This window comes from Vulpes vulpes, chromosome 9 (assembly GCF_048418805.1).
Source record: "Vulpes vulpes isolate BD-2025 chromosome 9, VulVul3, whole genome shotgun sequence".
In the NCBI taxonomy this organism is placed as follows: domain Eukaryota; kingdom Metazoa; phylum Chordata; class Mammalia; order Carnivora; family Canidae; genus Vulpes; species Vulpes vulpes.
In genome coordinates, this window is record NC_132788.1 from 86,085,586 (window position 1) to 86,106,124 (window position 20,539).

The following is a 20,539-nucleotide window of genomic DNA, read 5'->3' on the forward strand; positions in this document are numbered from 1 at the left end:
GCCAGGCTGAGTAGATATTTGTTTTTTGAAGGTTTTCTCAGTTTATCTTTTACTAACTGGGGATGAGAATAATTGGTTGTAGATTCCTGAATTTCTGGACTTCCTCTATTCTCTTTTATATTCCAACTTGCAAACTGGCCTTTTCTCCCCCCCTGGGCTTGTTTCTTTCTAATAGTTCTTTGTTAAATGTAGCCATCAGCTGGAATTATATAATAATGATATTCTATTTATTATCCTTTTTCCTAAAATGACAATTTCATTAGATATATTATCTGTTTCCCAAGTTATCTTATGAACAAATTTACCAAGTGTTTTATCATCGTATAACATTAATTGCTGATCTTTTATCTCTAATAACAGTTAATTTGCCATCCACAACCTGGTCTCTAAGCCAATGCCACATATTTCTTTTTATTTTTTAAGTTTTTAAAAAGATTTTATTTATTTATTTGAGGAAGAGAGAGTGAGAGAGAAGGAATAGAGGGAGGGGCAAAAGGAGAAGCAGACCCACCACTGACCGGGAAGCCCAACATGGGCCTCAATCCTGGGATGCCAGGATCATGACCTGAGCCAAAGGCAGATGCTTAACCAACTGAGCCATCCAGGCTCCCCTTAAGTCTTTTTTATTATGGGTAGAATACTTTGCCCTTCTAGGAACCAGTTTCTGTCAGTAAGGATGGGCTTAGGTTATTCTTTAGAAATCATCAGTCACTAAGACCCAAATCTTAGTGACTTAAAAAAACAAATGCTTATTTCTCATTCATACTGTGTCCATTTTAGGTTAACAGGAAAGATCTACTCATCATAATTACTCAGGGTTCCAGGCTGTTGGAGCAGCCAAAATCTTAACATTATGGGTCACTGCTGTGCTGGAAGGAGAAGCTCTGTAAGAAGAGAGCTCTGAAAGCTCCATCACTGGCAGTGATCTGTCCCCTGTTAGGAAGTAACACCCTCTTATTGCTCATTAGTCACTTACAATTTCCACAAGAGGGCAAGGAATCTTACTATGTGATGGGAGAGGGGAGATTCAGAAGTATTGGCAAAGAGCACTAACAATTACTATAGCAAATAAATTGAGGAAGGGGAACCTTTTTTACTTCTCTCCTTAGGGGGCTGCGAGACGTTTTTTTTCAATCTTAAGAGTGTACAGTTACATTTTCATTTTTATTTGGAGATTTTTTATTATATTCTCTTTTGTAGATAGTGGTATTAATTAGTGAATTTTAGAGATTAACCAGTTCAGAAGTTAAATGTATTCTCAAGTCTGAGAAAAATTCATGGAACTTCAAAAATTATAAATACTAGTATTTTATACACCAGTATACAGGCAAATAATTTACCATTATTTTTTAGAATCTTATATTATTCTTTTCCTTAATAGTTTCATGTTAGTAGGAGAGCCTTTCTCTGGTAAGACAAAAGTTCTACATGTGCTGGCTGATACCCTAACTCTTATGAATGAACGTGGCTATGGAGAGGAAGAAAAGGTCATTTATAGGACTGTAAACCCCAAATCCATTACTATGGGCCAACTTTTTGGACAATTTGATCCAGTGTCTCATGAGGTAATTTATAGTATAAATATTCTCTTATTGACAATGCACATTAAACCAAGAAATTTGAGATATTCTTAATATGATCACTTTATAGTTTTATAAAGGAAGCTTTCCAACTCTTTTTTTCCCTAGTGGACTGATGGTATTGTGGCCAATGCTTTTAGGGAATTTGCCTTATCAGAAACACCGGACCGGAAATGGGTTGTATTTGATGGTCCCATTGACACTTTGTGGATAGAGAGCATGAACACAGTATTGGATGATAATAAAAAGGTAACTCATCATGATTAAAAGCAAAACTGAAGCACGATATGAATATACCAAACAGTACTGAACTATATAAACTTAGAAAAAGGTTAATATGGTAGATTTAATATAAAATGGGGTTTTTTGGGGGGCCACAGTTTAAAAAAAAAGCAAAATAGATGCAAAATAGATGCAGACATGCTTAAGCAATATTATGTATTCAACAGTTGATTGACTAGGATTATATATTTACAGTAAAGGATGCAGCAAGCTTAATAAGTTTATAAATTATCTTTTCAATGAAAACTATACTGTAGTAAATCCTTTGCTTAATTTATTTTTGTAGAATAATAGTGTATTAAAACCATTGTGTTAGCAGGAGGGCATAATAATGTAAGAGACGTTAAGTTGTGAAGTGATTTTAGTTTTAGGGTTTCTTACAGAACTTTGATATTTTAGGAGGAAATAAAAAGGGTTCATTCCTTTTTGAAACCATTGAATACATACAAGCACTGTGAGATACACAGAAGAACTAGAAAATGGAAATCCTCTCAGTATTGTTTGTAATTGAGAGATAACATATAAACTATACTGTGTGACTAAGTTTAGGTTCTGCCCTTTTTAAAACCTATATGTGCCTTCACATAACCATCATTTAAATAAAAATGAATAAAATTTCTTGCACTTACACGGTTCACTCATGTTTTTTCTTAATCAGTACACTTTCCCGCAGGGGCAATCACTACTCTGACTTCTACTGTGATAAATTAATTTGCTGGTTATTGAATTTCATGAATATGGAATCATACTCCTTAGTGTTTTCCTTCTTGTGGTCAGCATGGTTTCTGTGATATTCATGTTGTTGTAGTTCCATTTTATTTATTCTTTTTATGTCTGTATTAGTAACTTATATGAATATATCATAATTTATTTTCATACATGAAATAACTACACTACTAAATAAGCAAATTAATTAGCATTCAAACAAATATGCCAGCATGTTGTCATGGATAGTTGATCATTTATTCATATTCCTTTTTTTTGTTATATTCACTGAGCTAAGAAGTAGTATTGATTCATAAGAGAAAGGCTAATAAGGGTCTGGTTCAGAGCCAGGTAGGAGGATTGTCTCATATTGGATGAAAGGGAAGCAGGAACGGATAGGTCTAGATACAAGTAAACATGGATTTGATGTGGAAATTTGAAGGCAAATCCTTTTGATTGATTGATTGATTGATTATTTATTTATTTAGTGAACTGGTAGACCCTGGTTCTTTGCACATTGGAGGACAAAAGGAGATTTAAGTTACCTATTATGGAAAATGAGGAAGAGAGCTGCCTATGAAAGCAGAGAAGCATATCTGAGGATTAGTCATAGTGCCAAGGTCCACCTTTGTGAGATTTTCCCTACCAGTCTAAGCAGCTTGGATGTGAGTATAGACGATGTTGTGAGGCTGAAAATACAGAAGGACTTTAAAGATATTGATATGAGAGTACTGAAAGTGCTAGATGGTAGAATGGAAGCTGCTTAATAATGAGGGAAATGAAAACAGCAGGGATATGAAAATGAAGAACAAGTGTAGTAGGAGTCAGTGGGTAAGAGCCCTGAATGGATAGGAGGCTTCAGGCAGAGACTGGCATGCTTGAATTTAGTATTTCAGAATTGTGTAGTGTTCCAGGAGAGAAGGTCCTAAGGTATATAAAGTGGATGACTAGAATGCCTTAGAAAAGTAAATGAAGACAAGATAATCAAAGAACTAAGGGGCTGCCATGTCGTGATGCTCTTCCTCATGGACACTGGGTCAGGCCAGAGTTATAGTAGAGAGGAAGAAACTGAACCAAGTATCAATGATGGCGTTGCTTGGGTGCTGGTAAGTGAGAAGAGCAAGCATGTTTGTCAAAGAAGCAAGGGGTAGAGAGGGGGGAGTAGAGTATTTGGGAAACATCATGGGGGAGTAAGGAGAAAACTGATTCCACATCTCAAATTTGAAGCAAATAGGACAATGTTTGCTGAAATAATCTGGTAGAAAATGAAAAGTATTCTAGACCAGCACTGTCCAATAGAACTTTCTGCAATGATAGAAATATTTGCATTGTCTAAGAAGGTAGCTACTAGTCATGTGTAGCTGGCTACTGAGCATTTGAAATATGGCTTAGTACAGGGTTCCTTGGCTGGCTCAGTCAGTAGAGCATGTGACTCTTGATCTCAGGGTTGTGAGGTCAGGCCTCATGCTGGGTGTAGAGATTACTTAAAATCTTTTGAAAAACAGGGCTTGGTGCAATTGAAGAACTGACTTTTAATTTTAACTACTTAAGATTAAATTGTTTAAATAGTTAAATTAATTAGATTTAGTTAGTTAAAATTAAATATAAATAGCCACATATGACTGTTGGCTAGCACACTGGACAATCAAGCTCTAGACCATTCATTTTTTTTACAGATAAGAAACAAGTCCAGGAATGCTAAATACTGCCTTGTTGCCATATAACTAGATAGGGCAAAGCTGGGGCTACAGTGATGGTTGTAGAGAAGAAACTGAAAAATAAATGAAGAGGAAGACTTATTAATGAAATTAACTTGGAATATCAATAGTATTAATTATTAAAATTATTGAAAGCAAATGATAATTCCAAAGATAGAAGCCAAGGAGATTAAGAAGCTAAAATGACTTTAATAATAAAGGATAAGAAAGAAATTTGGCACAAGGGAAGCAGTTGATAAATTTAGGTGTTTTCATATTTGATTTAAGAGGAATATTTTAGATTGAAAGCAATCAAGAGGGCATAGCAAATATAATGCATGGGCCTTGATTGACTTGTTTTGAAGAATCAGTTGAAAAGACATTTCTAATACAACTGAGGAAATTTGAGTACTGGCTGAGAATTACATGATACTAACGAGTTTTTGGTTAATTGTGTTAAGCTGTGATAATGTCATTGAGGTTATATAGAATACTCCTTACTTTTAAGGGATGAATATTGACATATTTGGACGTGAAATGCCATGGTATGCATAATATTCTTTAAAATACTGTTTTAAAAAATGAAGCAAATGTGGCAAAATGTTGACATTGGTTAAATCCAAGAGATGGGTACCTGAATGTCCATGCTATTATCTGTTTTCAACTTCTCTCTTTCATATTAATAAAGAGGTCTTCTGACAACTTTATAAAGTCAGAAGTATTTAATGTGATTTTATTAATAGTGAAAACTGAAATTTGTCTAGTATGTCATGTATTTCTCCTCCTGCTTAACTTGATGGGGGAGAAATTATCCCTATTTATAGATGAAGAGGCTGGGTCTCAGAGATATTATGTATTTGCTTATCTAGTAAGTAATTGACAGAGCTAGATCTTGAATTACAATTTTCTGGCTTCTGTTTTAATATTTCCTACATTATATCACAGCAGGATATATATTATCTTATACATAGAATAAATTTTTACCTGAGAAGTTTGCTTTTTTAAAAAATAAACATATGAAAAATAATTGCCTTTAGCTTTGCCTTATGAGTGGAGAAATCATTCAGATGTCCCCTCAAATGAGTCTCATCTTTGAAGCAATGGACCTTTCCCAGGCCTCAGTAAGTTGATATTTTAATATAACAGTAGTTTGTGTATTCATTTGGTCAGTAGGTATTTTTTATTATGTGTCAGAAGACAAGTCAGGCAGCAGGATAAGATTAATAAGACCCAGTATATTTAGGGAGGATAAGAAGCTTATAAATAGTCCCACAGTACTGCTATGTGTGAGTACTTTAAGAATATGGAGGGAGGGAGTGCCCAAGAGGGGAATGGGTAGAGGAGGACTATGGAAAATGTTTGAGTGTTTTATCTGGTTTTGAGGGTTAATACTTCTCTAGGGAGATTAGCTGGGCCTGGGCATTCCAAATCATGACAAGATGATATGCAAAGACCTGGAGCCATGACATGTCTGGGGATCTGTGATAGCAAACATTTCATTTAATGTATTTGAAGCTGTAGAGGAAGACAGGAGCTTCATCATGAAAGGCCTTATAGGTCATTCAAAGTAGTAGTTAATAACTGCCAGGTACCACTGGCATAAGGACAACTTTGAAAAATAAAATGTCTTTTTTCTCTAGCCAGCCACCGTAAGCCGCTGTGGCATGATTTATTTGGAACCCTCGCAGTTAGGATGGGAACCACTTGTATCCTCTTGGTTGAATTCCCTGAAAGAACCTCTTCAGGAACCAGATCATCAGGCTCTTCTGAGAGGACTTGTTGACTGGTTAATAAAGCCCACTTTACAGCTTCGTAGGAAAAACTGCAAGGTAACACTGTAATTCTCTGATCTGTTCAAGTTTTTTTTAGTTTCCATTCAACTTGACCTAAGTCTAAAGTCACAGTAGTAGGATAAATAACTAAAATCAGTTTCTTCTTAGACATTTGGTATTCACTTTTTATAAATTTTTTTTAAATTTTTATTTATTTATGATAGTCACAGAGAGATAGAGAGAGAGGCAGAGACACAGGCAGAGGGAGAAGCAGGCTCCATGCACCGGGAGCCCGACGTGGGATTCGATCCCGGGTCTCCAGGATCGCGCCCTGGGCCAAAGGCAGGCGCCAAACCGCTGCGCCACCCAGGGATCCCAGTATTCACTTTTTAAAGTGGGATGTTCATTGTGACAATCAGTAGTTCACATGCACTTGTAAGAAATAATCAGTGCCATGCACACTTCACCCAGTTTCCCCCAGTGGTAACATTTTGCAAGGCTACATTATATCACAACAAGGATATTGACATTAATACTACCTACTGATCTTATTCAGATTTCAATGGTTATATTTGTACTCAGGTGTGTGTGTCTCTCTCAGAGTTTCATTTAAAAATTTTTAATAATTTATAGAGCAGCTCAGGTGGCTCAGTGGTTTGGTGCCACCTTCGGCCCAGGGAGTGATCCTTGGAGACCCAGGATCAAGTCCCACATTGGGATCCCTGCATGGAGCCTGCTTCTCCCTCTGCCTGTGTCTCTGCCTCTCTCTCTCTCTGTGTCTCTCATGAATAAATAAATAAAAATCTTTAAAAATTTTTAAAAATAATTTACAATTTTAAATATAAGCGCAACTTTGTGCCCTTTGCCCAATGTATCCCCATTACCCCACTTCCCAAGGCCCTGTGACCACCATTTTACTCTGGTTCTATACATTCAACTTTCAGATTCTGCATATAAGTGACATGCAATTTTTTCCTTTCTGTGTCTGACTTTCCACTTATAATATCTTAAAGTTCATCCATGTTGTTGCAAGTAGCAGGATTTCTCTTTTAAGTCTGAATAATACTCCATATACATATATATGATATTTCTTTTTTTTAAAAGATTTTATTTATTCAGTAGAGTCAGAGAGAGAGAGAGAGAGAGATAATGAAAGAGAGAGAGAGAGAGGCAGAGACACAGGCAGAGGGACAAGCAGGCTCCATGCAGGGAGCCTGACGTGGGACTTGATCCCGGGACTCCAGGATCACACCCTGGGTTGAAGGTGATGCTAAACCGCTGAGCCACCAGGGTTGCCCTATATGATATTTCTTTATCCATTTTTCCATCAATAAACAATTTGTGTCCATATCTTGGTTATTGGGAATAATTCTGTAATGAACATGGGAGTTCCATTGCACATGGGAGTGCAATGAACATATATCTTTGAGGTATTGATTTCATGTCTTAAAAAGGGATTGCTGGATCACATAGTAGTTCTATTACTACTTTTTTGAAGATACTCCATACTGTTTTCCATGGTGGCTGTACCAATTTATATTCACACCAACAGTGCACAAAGGTTCTCTTCTCTCCACATCCTCACCAAGACTTATCACCTCATCTTTATAGTCATCCTAACAGGTGTGAGGTGATATCTGGTTTTGATTTGCATTTCTCTGGTGATTAGTGATGTTGAGTGCCTTCCTATATACCTATTAGCCATTTGTATATCTTCTTTAGAAAAAGTGTCTGTTCAGGTCCTTTGCCCATTTTTAAATTGGAATGTTTGGTTTTTTTGCTATTACACTGTGTTAGTTTCTTATAAATTTGGATGTTAACACCTTATCGGATACATGGTTTGCACGTATTTTCCCTAAATTTATAGGTTGCCTCATGACCCATAAGATCATGACTTGAGCAGAAACCAGGAGTTGGATGCTCAATGGATTGAACCACCCAAGCATGCCCCTTCCCGCATTGTGTATTCTTGTTGCCCTAGTGGAAGATCAGTTGACTTTATGTTTGGATTTATTTTGGATTTTCTATTCAGTTCCATTGGTTTATATGTCTGTTTTTATGCCAGCATCACACTGTTTTGATTACTTGATTACTGGAGCTTTGTAATATAATTTGAAATCAGGATGTGTGATACTTTCAGCTCTGTTCTTTCTTAAGATTATTTTGGTTATTTGGAATCTTTTGTAGTTCCACACATATTTTTAGAATTTTAAAAAATTTTTGCCAAAAATGCTATTGTAATTTTGGTAGGGATTGCTTTGAATCTGTAGATCACTTTAGGTATTATGGACATTTTAACAATGCTAATTTTTCCAATCCATGAACACAGAATGTTTTCCCATTTATTTGGGTCTTCTTCAATTTCTTTCATTAATATTTTACAGTTTTCAACGTACAGTTCTTTCACATTCCTGGTTAAATTTATTCCTAAGTATTTTATTCTTTTTGATGCTATAATAAATGGGATTGTTTTCTTGATTTACTTTTCAGATAGATCATTGTTGGTGTAAACAAATGCAATTGACTTTTGTATGTTGGTTTTGTATCTTGTAACTTTACTGAATTTGTTCTAAAAGGTTTTTTGTTTTTTGTTTTTGTTTTTTTTTGCATGGAGTCTTTAGGGTTTTCTACACATAGGATCATGTTATCTAGAGATAGAAATCATTTTGCTTCTTTTCTGATTTGGATGCCTTTTATTTCTTGTCTGATTGCTTTAGTTAGTACTTCTTGTTGAAAAGGATTGGTGAGAGTGTGCATTCTTGCCTCATACCAAATCTTAGAGGAAGAGCTTTCAGTTTTACCCCAGGGATTATGATTTTAGTTGTGGGCTTTTCATAAATGTCCTCTATCTTATTGCAGAGATTTCCCTTTATTTTGCAGAGAGTTTTTAATCACAAATGGAGGTTGAACTTTGTCAAATACTTTTTCTTTTCTTTTTTAGCAGTTTTTTTAAATTTATTTTTTATTGGTGTTCAATTTGCCAACATATACAATAACACCCAATGTTCATTTCCTCAAGTGCCCCCCTCAGTGCCTGTCACCCAGTCACCCCCGCCCCCCGCCCCCTCCCCTCCTACCACTTTGTTCGTTTCCCAGAGTTAGGAGTCTCTCATGTTTTGTCTCCCTTTCTGGTATTTCCCACTCATTTTTTCTCCTTTCCCCTTTATTCCCTTTCACTATTTTTTATATTCCCCAAATGAATGAGACCATATAATGTTTGTCCTTCTCCAATTGACTTATTTCACTCAGCATAATACCCTCCAGTTCCATCCATGTCGAAGCAAATGGTGGGTATTTGTCGTTTCTAATGGCTGAGTAATATTCCATTGTATACATAAACCACATCTTCTTTATCCATTCATCTTTCGATGGACACCGAGGCTCCTTCCACAGTTTGGCTATTGTGGACATTGCTGCTAGAAACATCGGGGTGCAGGTGTCCCGGCGTTTCATTGCATCTGTATCTTTGGGGTAAATCCCCAGCAGTGCAATTGCTGGGTCGTAGGGCAGGTCTATTTTTAACTCTTTGAGGAACCTCCACACAGTTTTCCAGAGTGGCTGCACCAGTTCACATTCCCACCAACAGTGCAGGAGGGTTCCCCTTTCTCCACATCCTCTCCAACATCAAATACTTTTTCTTAATTTATTGAGATGATCATGTGATTTTTGTCTTTCATTTTGTTAATGTGATATATCACATTGCTTAATTTGCATATCCCTTGCCTCTCAGGCATAAATACCTTTTGGTTATGGCATGTAATCTTTATAGTGTGTTGAATTCAGTTTGCTAGTATTTTTTTTTAAGAGTTTATTTATTTATTCATGAAAGACAGAGAGAGAGGCAGAGACACAGGCAGAGGGAAAAGCAGGCTCCATGCAGGGAGCCCAAGGTGGGACTCGATCCCTGGTCTCCAGGATCGTGCCTTGGGCTAAAGATGGCGCTAAACCACTGAGCCACCAGGGTTGCCCCAGTTTGCTAGTATTTTATTGAAGATTTCTGCATCTATATTCCTCAGATTTTGGCTTATAGTTTTCTTGTGATTTCTTTGTCTGACTGTTATCAAGGTGATTCGAGCTTCAAAAAGTAAGCTTAGAAGCATTTCCTCTACTTCTATTTTTTGGAAGAGTTTAAAAAAGAGTGGTATTAATTCTTCTTTGAATGTTTGGTAAAATTTGGTTGTGAAGTCATCTGGACTCTAGGAAGTTTTTGATTACTATTTCATCTCTTTATTATTGATCTGTTCCAGCTTTCTATTTCTTCTTACTTCAGTCTTGGTAGATTGTACGTTTTCCTAGATAAATTCCTTCCAAGTTATCTATTCCTAGATAAATTCCTTCCAAGTTATCCAGTTTGTTTGCATGTAATAGTTCATAATTATCCCCATAACTCTAATCTCTTCAAGTTCACCTGGCTTCTACTCTGTCTCTTCACCATATGACCCTTAAAAGGATTTAGGGTCAGATATTTCAGAATGATCTCCGCATCTTGAGATCCTTAACTGCATCTTCCAATACCTTTTTTCCATTTAGGATCACATTCATGAGTTCTGGGATATGACATGGGCCTCTCCTTTTGGGGACCACCATTCAACCTGCTACACATGTACACACACACACACACTCATACACATTAGTAACTTACATATAAATAAAAATATTGATATCGGGAAGGCAAAAGGTATTCAGTAGATTTTCTTCATCCTAAAATATTACTTTAGAGATAGGAAAAATGTTCTGCACATAAGAAAAAAGTGAATTCTACTTTATGAAAATTCTGTACAATGTCTTCATAGAAAAAATATAGTCATTTTTCAGTTTTTCAATTTCAAAATTCTAATACTATATGTTGCAAATAATAAAAAATAGGCTTCATCTTTCTGACGAGTGATGGATTTTCTTTTCATAATTTATTCCCATATTTTCCACATCTACTTAGTGCCCAGGATTTATTGATCTTTCTTGCTAACTTTTATCTGTCCTCTCCTCTCCTCTCCTCTCCTCTCCTTTCCATTCAGGTTCTTCTGCCCCCTCCTTCTTATGGTAGCCACAGTTCTGACCTTTATAATTTCTTACCTGAATCAACTTAATAGAGCTGTTCCAGTGCATTCTACATCCTTCTGCCAGAATGAGGATTCCAAAATACAAATTCATTCCATTAACTTATTTTCTAACTTATTCCACTTAGTATAATACCCTGTCGGTCCATCCATGTTGTTGAGAATAGCAAGATCTTATTGTTTTTAAATTTATTTTTATAGCTGAGTAACATTTCGTTGTATATATACCACACTTCTTCATTCATCTATTGATGGACACTTGGGTTGCTTGCATATCTTGTCTATTGTGAATAATGCTGATATATATATATATATATGTATAGGTGTGCTTATATATTTATTATTATTATATATATTATTATATATTATTATATACAATATTATTATATTATATAATATTATAATAATATATATTATATATTATTATATATAGGTGTGCATATATATATATATGTGCTTATATATTTTTGAATTCATTTTCTTGGGGTAAATACTCAGAAGTGGAATTAGTGGATTGCCTGGTACATCTATTTTTAATATTTTCAGGAGCCTCTGTACTGTTTTCCAGAGTGGTTGCAATAGTTTGTGTTCTCACCAACAGTGCACGAGGGTTTCCTTTTCTCCACATCCTCACCAACACTTGTCATTTTTTATTTTTTTGATACTAGCCATTCTGACTAGTGTGAGAGTTTTTAGATGAAATACTTTTTTTATTCTCCAAATAAGGTGAAAGTAAAGTATCTTACTCTTTCCACTTTGCAGGAACTGATTCCAACAAGTGATAGCAATGTGGTTGTATCTCTCACACGCCTCTTTGAAGTACTACTCTGTAATGTGCTACAAAATGATCCTACAAGCAAGCATATTCGTATTTGGATTATGGTAGGCTTTACACTTAATGAGATTTTAATTTACCGCATAAAATGTGCCTCTGGAAATGATAATTATGTTAAGGAAGACTATATGATCCAGAGCTGTTTTTTGGTGAGCACCAAAAGAATAGCTGAAGGCATCAAAGTCGCCCTGACCTAGTATTCTGACTTAAAAGAAAAAAAAAATATTTTAAAGAAAGTAAGATATGGGATGCCTGGGTGGCTCAGTGGTTGAGCCCATCTGCCTTCAGCTTAGGGCGTGATCCTAGGATCGAGTCCCCCATGGGGCTCCCTGTGAGGAGCCTGCTTCTCCCTCTGCCTATGTCTCTGCCTCTGTCTCTGCCTCTTTCTCTTTGTGTCTCTCATGAATAAATAAATAAATCTTTTTTTTTTTAAAGGGGGTAAACTCCTAAAAGAGGAATTACTAGATCATTTGGTATGGGCATGTTATTTTTATTTTTTTTAGTAGACTCCACACCCAGCATGGAGCCCAACACAGGGCTTGAACTCACAACCCTAAGATCAAAACCTGAGCTGAGATTGAGTCAGATGCTCAGCCAGCTGAGCCACCCAGGCACCCTGGTATATGGGCATTTTAAATCTAGGTAGATAGTGCCTGAGAAATATTGTTCCCTGCGATTTAGATATGCTCCACTCCAGTATCTCTGTAGATCTGGCCTTTTCCAAATATGTGAGCCAGGCCTCCTTCATATGTTAAATTTTAGTGAATTTGTTAAAAATTTCTTTTAAATCATTTGTTTAAATTAAACTTTTTTTTTTTTTAACCAACAGGCTACCTTTATATTTTCTTTGATTTGGTCCATTGGAGGAAGTTGTGATACAGACGGTCGGATCGTTTTTGATACTTTCCTACGGGCAGTCATCCTGGGAAGAGATGGAAACAACCCAGTGCCTGAGTCTGTTGGTAAATGGGAATGCCAATTTGATGAAAAAGGTCTGGTCTATGACTACGTGTATGAGGTATGGTATGAAATGCTAGTTATGATAAACTATAAAACACAAAGTGTTGGAGCAGCTGGCAGCTCTGAGTTCCCATCCTAGCGTTATCTTGAGCCCTATGGTTCGCAGTTTTGTTCCTTCTGTTTCTCTTCCTTTAGCTTGTGGATGGTGCAGATAAACCTTCTTTAAGGCTATTTTACAGTTTCAGATTTAAATTAAATCTATTTTCTCCACTTTATTATTATTATTATTTTTAATTTATTTATGATAGTCACAGAGAGAGAGAGAGAGAGAGGCAGAGACATAGGCAGAGGGAGAAGCAGGCTCCATGCACCAGGAGTCTGACGTGGGATTCGATCCTGGGTCTCCAGGATCGCGCCCTGGGCCAAAGGCAAGCGCCAAACCACTGTGCCACCCAGGGATCCCCTATTTTCTCCACTTAAAAAAAATGTACAAAACGATTCTTTTAAACAGCAAGCATCTGAATAATCATTCAGATTCGTGCAAACTTTACTTCACAGAGACCTAAGATCTGCAGAGAGTCTTAAGTATAGCTTTCCCTAGATCTCAGGACTTGCAGATGAAGAGGCAAGCCTAGAAGGGCGAGTTACTAGCAAAATCAGGACCTGAATCCAGCTCTCCTGACTACCAGTGTAGAAATGTTTCCCAGCACCATGCTAAATACAGAATTTTCAGAATATGACCTGAGACAGAGTTTCATCTTCATTAGTCATAGTGGGAAGTCAACAAAATAATCTCTAAAACTAAAAAAAAAAAAAAGATCAAGAAATGATAACACAAGCATATTCTCTGAGTTGGCGGTGAATTCCAAATGTCCAGCTTAAGGGGTAAAGGTATAGTGGTTGCTGGAGAAGAGGAAACAAGAGTGGGAAACTACTGTTTTTCTCAACCTTTGTAAAAGTTTTGACTTTAAAATATTTGCATATATAACTTTGATAGAAATGAAAGCCACAACTTAAAAAAATTAGGAATACGAATTACTAAAGTAACATTCACCCAGACTTACAAAATTACCACCATGTGTTTGTACAATTTGCCAGAAAATAAGAAAATTCTTTGATGCCAGCTATAGCACTGAACTAGGAGGATAGTTAATCCAAAGAAAAATGTGTTTTTTTAAATTGGGTGGTGGATTCATGGGTGCTTTTTAATCTACTTCATGACTATAAAATGTTATATACATTATTTTAGATTAATTATTCCCACAAAAGGTTTTATTATGATGATTAATTATTCCCACAAAAGGTTTTATTATGATGATAAACTATGTTTTTAAAAGCTAACATGACATCAGTGTGTTAAAGAGCCTTTCAGGTATCAAGTGCATGGTTATATTTTAAAACTTATGTTCTCTTTTAGTTGAAAAACAGAGGTCGCTGGCTCCATTGGAATGAATTAATTAAAAGTACTAATTTAGGAGAAAAACATGTCAAGATTCAAGATATCATAGTCCCTACAATGGACACAATTAGATATACATTTCTAATGGATTTGAGTATCACCTATGCAAAGTAAGAAACTCTATTATGGACATGCAATTTAAATATAATAGTGCCATTCTAATAGAATCACAGGATTTTTTTTTTTTTTTAAGAGAAGGAAAGAGAGAGAGAGTGGGAGAAGAGGGCAGAGGGAGAGGTAGAGAATCCCAAGCAGGCTACATGCCCAATGTGGAGCCTGATGCAGGGTTTGATCTCACACACCTGAGATCATGACCTGAGCTGAAATCAAGAGTCAGATACTTAATCCTCCGAGACACCCAGACACCCTGGATCATAGGACATTTTTTTTTTTTTTGATCATAGGACTTTTGAAGTAAACTTGGAGGTCATTCATTTTCAGATAACTAAGACCCTGAGGAACTAATTGACATCCCAACAGTGACCTCTGTTACTAGTGGCAAACCTAGAATCCAGCTTTTCTATTGCCTACACCAAAAATTAGCCATCATACTTTGTCGCCTCATAAACCACCTTATATTTATTGTATGAGTAACAGTGAACTAAAAATCTCTTGCAGTGTTAGTGGTAAACAGATATGTATTCTATACCTCAAAGATTTAATATGCTCCTGAGTATTGACTATGATCCACATTCTCCCATTTAGCATTTTTCAAGTATGTCCTATGCCAGTTCTTCATAATTTAAGATGAACGTGAAAATCAAAGACTAGGGGTGCCTGGGTGGCTCAGTTGGTTAAGCATCTGCTTTCAGCTCAGGTCATGATCAAGTGGGTCCTGGAATCAGGTCCCACTTCGGACTTCCTGCTTGGCAGGGAGGCTGTTTCTCCCTCTACCCGTCCCTCCTTCTTGTGCTCTCTCTCTCTCAAATAAATAAACAAATAAAATCTTTTAAAAATATTGTAAAAAATCATAGACTTAAATCAGAAAAGCACATCAAGAAGAGTGCACATTTCCTGACACATTTCCTGACACTAATCAAAAGCCTAGCATGTACTGTAGGGCATATTCATATCAACTTAATGACATTCTTATACTTATTTTTCTTTTAAAACATTAGGCATAATTTATCATTAATGCTATTTAAACTAGACAAGCTTAAATAATATGCATGAATGTCATAGTTTGTTTTGTTTTTGTTTTTGTTTTTTTTTTCTTGTTTGGTTGGTTTTTGATAAAGAACCTATTTCTTAGTGAATATTCTAGACAATTTTATCTAGTTTAATTTAAAAAAAAACTACATACACAGGAAAAATAGCCCATAAGGGAACATTATTTTATCCTTATTGTTACACTTAAAAGTATTTTTAAATCCAGTATAGTTAACATACAGTGTTGTATTAGTTTCAGATGTATGGGTATAGTGACTCAACACTTCTGTGCATTACTCAGTGCTTTATTAGTTACATTTTTGCATTTCGAGGCTAATATTGAAAAGAAGAAGGCAAGGAAGTCACTAGCCTATTCTGGGAAGTTCCTAGTGTAAGAGCTCTTTTGTGCTGTGAACCATCTATCAGAATAATAATTTTTTTTAACTTTAAAAATTTTTTAATTTTTTTTTAAGATTTTGTTTATTTCAGAGAGAGCATGAGCAGAGGGTGGGTTAGAGGCAGAGGGTGAAACAGGTTCCCCACTGAGTACAGAGCCTGACTCAGGGTTCTATCCCAGGACCCTGGGATCATGACCTGAACTGAAGGCAGATGCTTAAGTGACTGAGCCATCCAGGCACCCCTAGAATAATGCTTTTAAATGAATACATACAAATACAGAATTACAAAGGAAAGGAGATATTGAAACACATTAAGATATTAGACAAATCATGGGGATCCCTGGGTGGTTCAGTGGTTCAGCACCTGCCTTTGGCCCAGGGCGTGATCCTGGAGTCCCAGGATCGAGTCCCTGCATCAGGCTCCTGCCATGGAGCCTGCTTCTCTCTCTCTCTCTCTCTCTCTCTCTCTCTCTCTCTGTCTATCATGAATAAATAAATAAAATATTTGAAAAAAAGATATTAGACAAATCTGGGTATGGTAGTAATACATGTGCTGCTTTCTTGACACATTAAATAATATCATCTAGCAGTGGGTCTGATGCCTATCATAATTTCAAATAATAGGCATAAGTGGTATTTTTGAGATGTCTGTAACCATTGTAATATTTAGAATAATATCTGTGATTTCTATTGGTGATAAAGACACAGGTACTATTGATATAAGTGCTGCGTTTTAATTAAAGATAGTAAAAATAAATATATAACCTTTTTTGTCATCCAAGTTCATAGATTCCCTGAACACTAACTAAAAATTTCTTCCATTGGTCCATGGCTCCAAGTTAAGCACAGTATTTTATTAAAAAATTTTTACATATTTTATTTATTTATTTGACAGAGAGAGCACGCTTAGGTGGTGGGTAGGGACAGAGGGAGAGGAAGAAGCAGGCTCCCCACTGAGCAGGGAGCCTGATGCGGGGCTTGATCCCAAGACCTGGATCATGACCTGAGCCAAAGGCAGCACTTAACCACCTGAGCCACCCAGGCACCTCTAAAATTTTTAAAATAATTTTCCATAAGGCAAGTGTTACTCAGACTGAAACATATAGATGAAATTTCAGATGAAAAGAATTTTAATTTTATGTTTATGCTTTAATGGTAATACTTAAAATTAATATTGACATAATTTGGGCCCTTTAGATGACCTCTTAGAACACTGTTGCTCAGTCCATGTGTTTGTCTTTTTGTATTGTGTGGGGCCAAGTCATCCATTAAAGAGTTAGTGTTTAATTTTTAATTCTATTTTTTTAAAATTTTTATTTATTTATAATAGTCACAGAAAGAGAGAGAGAGAGGCAGAGACACAGGCAGAGGGAGAAGCAGGCTCCATGCACTGGGAGCCAGACGTGGCATTTGATCCCGGGTCTCCAGGATCGCGCCCCGGGCCAAAGGCAGGCGCCAAACCGCTGCGTCACCCAGGGATCCCTAATTTTTAGTTCTAAACAGTCCTTCCACACTGGGATTCCGCAGAGTTCTGTGAACATAAACTCATAGGGTTTTTTTTTTTTTCTCTTTTAAATTAGTTATGATCGGGCAGCCCGAGTGGCTCAGCAGTTTGGCTCCACGATCCTGGAGTCCCGGGATCAAGTCCCACATCGGGCTCCCTGCATGGAGCCTGCTTCTCCCTCTGCCTGTGTCTCTGCCTCTCTCTCTCTCTCTGTCTCTCATGAATGAATAAATTTTTAAAAAATCTTTAAAAAATAAATAAAAAATAAATTAGTTATGATCACTCAAGAATGAGAAACCCTGCCTTGAGGCCCTACTGAATGAAGAATTCTTAGAGTTTGCTTTTGGACAAATGTTTTCAAAAAGTTAGTAAATGCTTCTAAAGGAAACTCTAAAATGCTATTAACAGATATAATATAACTATTAGCTTTATACTTCACAGTCACCTAGTTTTTTAATAACTGCAAAACAGCTTAAACCTATTTTAATGGCATCATCTTGAATCTGTCTCTTCTACTTTGTACTCTCTTGCCTGGACCCCCAACTGAAAAAGTACAAATACATCACTTTTCTGAGGAGACAAACTTTAGCTTTCTTTTCTGAAAAGCAAAGCATGTTATTATTTTGTTTATGAGTATTTTGGAGGCATAGCAATGTTACACTTGTCCAAATAATAGTTTGTTACTATGAAAGTCTCAGTAACAGTAAGCAGATGTGTGTGCCAAGTCTCACTTTTTACCAGTCTTACATGAAATAACAGCAGTGGATTAAAATGTGAATTTTTAGATAAAGGTGATTTCATTACTTAGGTTTTCAATTAATTCCAGCCTTCTGTAATAGAAATGTTTTTTTTTTGTAGTAGAAATGTTATTCTGACTTTTTCTCTTGTTTGATGATATGTTCCTTGTTTCCATAAAGGCCACTGCTTTTAGTGGGTCCAACGGGTACAGGAAAATCAGTGTATGTGAAGGATAAACTAATGAATCACTTGGAAAAGGACCAGTATTTCCCTTTTTATGTTAATTTCTCTGCACGGACCAGCGCCAACCAGGTTCAGGTTCGTTTAAAGCCAGAAACATGGGTCCATAATTAACTTTTTTGCCTTATTTGATTAGTGTTTAAAACTGTATATTAAATGAGCAGCTGTGTAAGTCTTCTATAATTTAAGGGGAACTTCAAGACTCTTGTTTTTGGCATTATAAGTACATTTAAAAAAAACTTTAAGGACAAAAGTTCAAGAGAACATTTTTAAAAAAATTTATGTTCCCATTTTTATTAATTAAATCCCTAGGTTATAAATTGTTATTTTAAACAAAGGATAAAAGACATCCCAATTAACTAATGATTTCCAAGAGAATTGTAATGTTGGAACCACATTCAAGGGAACATTTTTGTATTAATACTGGATTCTTGAGCTTTGTTATCCTTTGAATTAAGTCCAAGAAGAAGCCACAATTGATTTCTTAAATGGAGAAAAGCCAGGGGCTTGAGGGAGCTGGAAGAAAATGAGAACTTTCTTTCTTTTCTTTTTATTTTTTTGCTGCCAAGTCTATCTTTATTTTATATATATATATTTTATTGAGAGTGAGAACTTTCAATTGTTCTTTTTAGACTCTCCCAGATGGTCCTTAAGAGCATTTACTGTTTACTGAAGCTCTGTCCGTGAAAGACATACCTCTCAAGCTATGGACTATTGTATGATCTTATGTGACAGGAACCATGCAGCTGCACATCCCTTTCTTTGTGTCAAGTTGAAAGTTGTGCATGAGACCTTTTCTAGTCTCTATTATAACCATCCATGCCTAAATTTATGTCCATTCTCACCTGACGTATTTGGCTTATTTCTGTTGTTTTCAGCCTATAGAATTCCAAAATCTTACAAATTTGGATTAGTGTTTTTAGGAATTTAGGAATTTAGGAATAAGTTAAAATTAATAGATATGTTGGGCTCTCCAATGAGGAAAATATTTTGTGTTTGTGTGCAATATAAATATATAAATATGTATGTAATAATTCTGAGCACATGGGAGAATTTCAATAAATGCTCTTTGATATTGAATATAAGGTTTGATATCACCCAAAAAATGAATAAATATAAACACACAGGACACACAGTGCTTATAATTAGACTGTAAATTCTATTTTTTCCCTGGGGTTAACTACGACTTTAAATACTACTACTCTTCTTTCTATTTTAGAATATTATTATGGCTAGATTGGATAAAAGACGCAAAGGAGTTTTTGGACCACCTATGGGAAAGAAGTGTGTGATTTTTATAGATGACATGAATATGCCTGCATTGGAGAAATATGGAGCTCAACCTCCTATTGAATTACTACGACAATTTTTTGATTGTGGGCACTGGTAACTATTTAACTAGAGTCTTAATTATCCATTCTGAAGTCATTTTTGCTCTCTTTTTCTATCTTAGTTTTTCACATCAAAGTAGGGCATTTTTGCAAGTTACGTATGGAGGAAAATGGTTGCTCAGATTTTCTTATACAGAAATTTTTGGAAGATTTTTCTGTACTTTTTTTATGACATTCTTTCCTCTGCGTGTGTGAGTTAGATTACTGAGATGAATAATCCAGTATTGGGAATGTGTTTATTCAATAATGGAATAAATTCTTTCCTTTTCAATCATCGAAAATAACCTACAGATTACATTTTTCAAAGTGCCATTCTCCCAAGGCTTAGAATTTGTGAGTAAGCTTCAACCTAAGTAACCATAATCAGCATCCTATGTTTCTGCCATTTTAAATTCTCTGTATTTTCTGTGACTGTTTGGGACTATATATCCTTCAGATAGCTTGATTTTGACACCAATTTCATAGATAACTCTTCTGCTCCCTCCATCTCATTTTTTAAAAAAGATTTATTTATTTTAGAGAGCTTGCACACATGTGCATGCATATGTGTGCACACACATGTGAGTGAGGGGAAGTGCAGAGGGAGAGAATCTTTAAGTAGACTCCCCTCTGAGCACAGAACACACTGCAGGGCTTCATCTTATGAAGGACTGAGCTACCCAGGCACCCCACCCACCATCCCATTTTTATGCTATAGTTAGTTTCCAACATGTGAGACATTGTATTTTTTAGTTAGGATCAATAATTCTTCATTTCTTCTTCTTAAATGTAC

General features: G+C 35.9%; 1 protein-coding gene across 1 annotated transcript in view; it reads left to right on the forward strand.

Moving 5' to 3' along the window:
• The window catches only part of DNAH12 (dynein axonemal heavy chain 12), a 214,828-nt gene that overhangs the window by 78,790 nt on the left and 115,499 nt on the right, over positions 1-20,539 (forward strand). Inside the window, exons 31-39 of the mRNA XM_025984090.2 lie at positions 1,382-1,565; positions 1,689-1,829; positions 5,302-5,385; positions 5,905-6,093; positions 11,856-11,975; positions 12,758-12,946; positions 14,306-14,457; positions 18,316-18,454; positions 19,596-19,762. Coding sequence (XP_025839875.2) covers positions 1,382-1,565; positions 1,689-1,829; positions 5,302-5,385; positions 5,905-6,093; positions 11,856-11,975; positions 12,758-12,946; positions 14,306-14,457; positions 18,316-18,454; positions 19,596-19,762 — 1,365 coding nt within the window. The remainder of the gene's footprint in view (positions 1-1,381; positions 1,566-1,688; positions 1,830-5,301; positions 5,386-5,904; positions 6,094-11,855; positions 11,976-12,757; positions 12,947-14,305; positions 14,458-18,315; positions 18,455-19,595; positions 19,763-20,539) is intronic.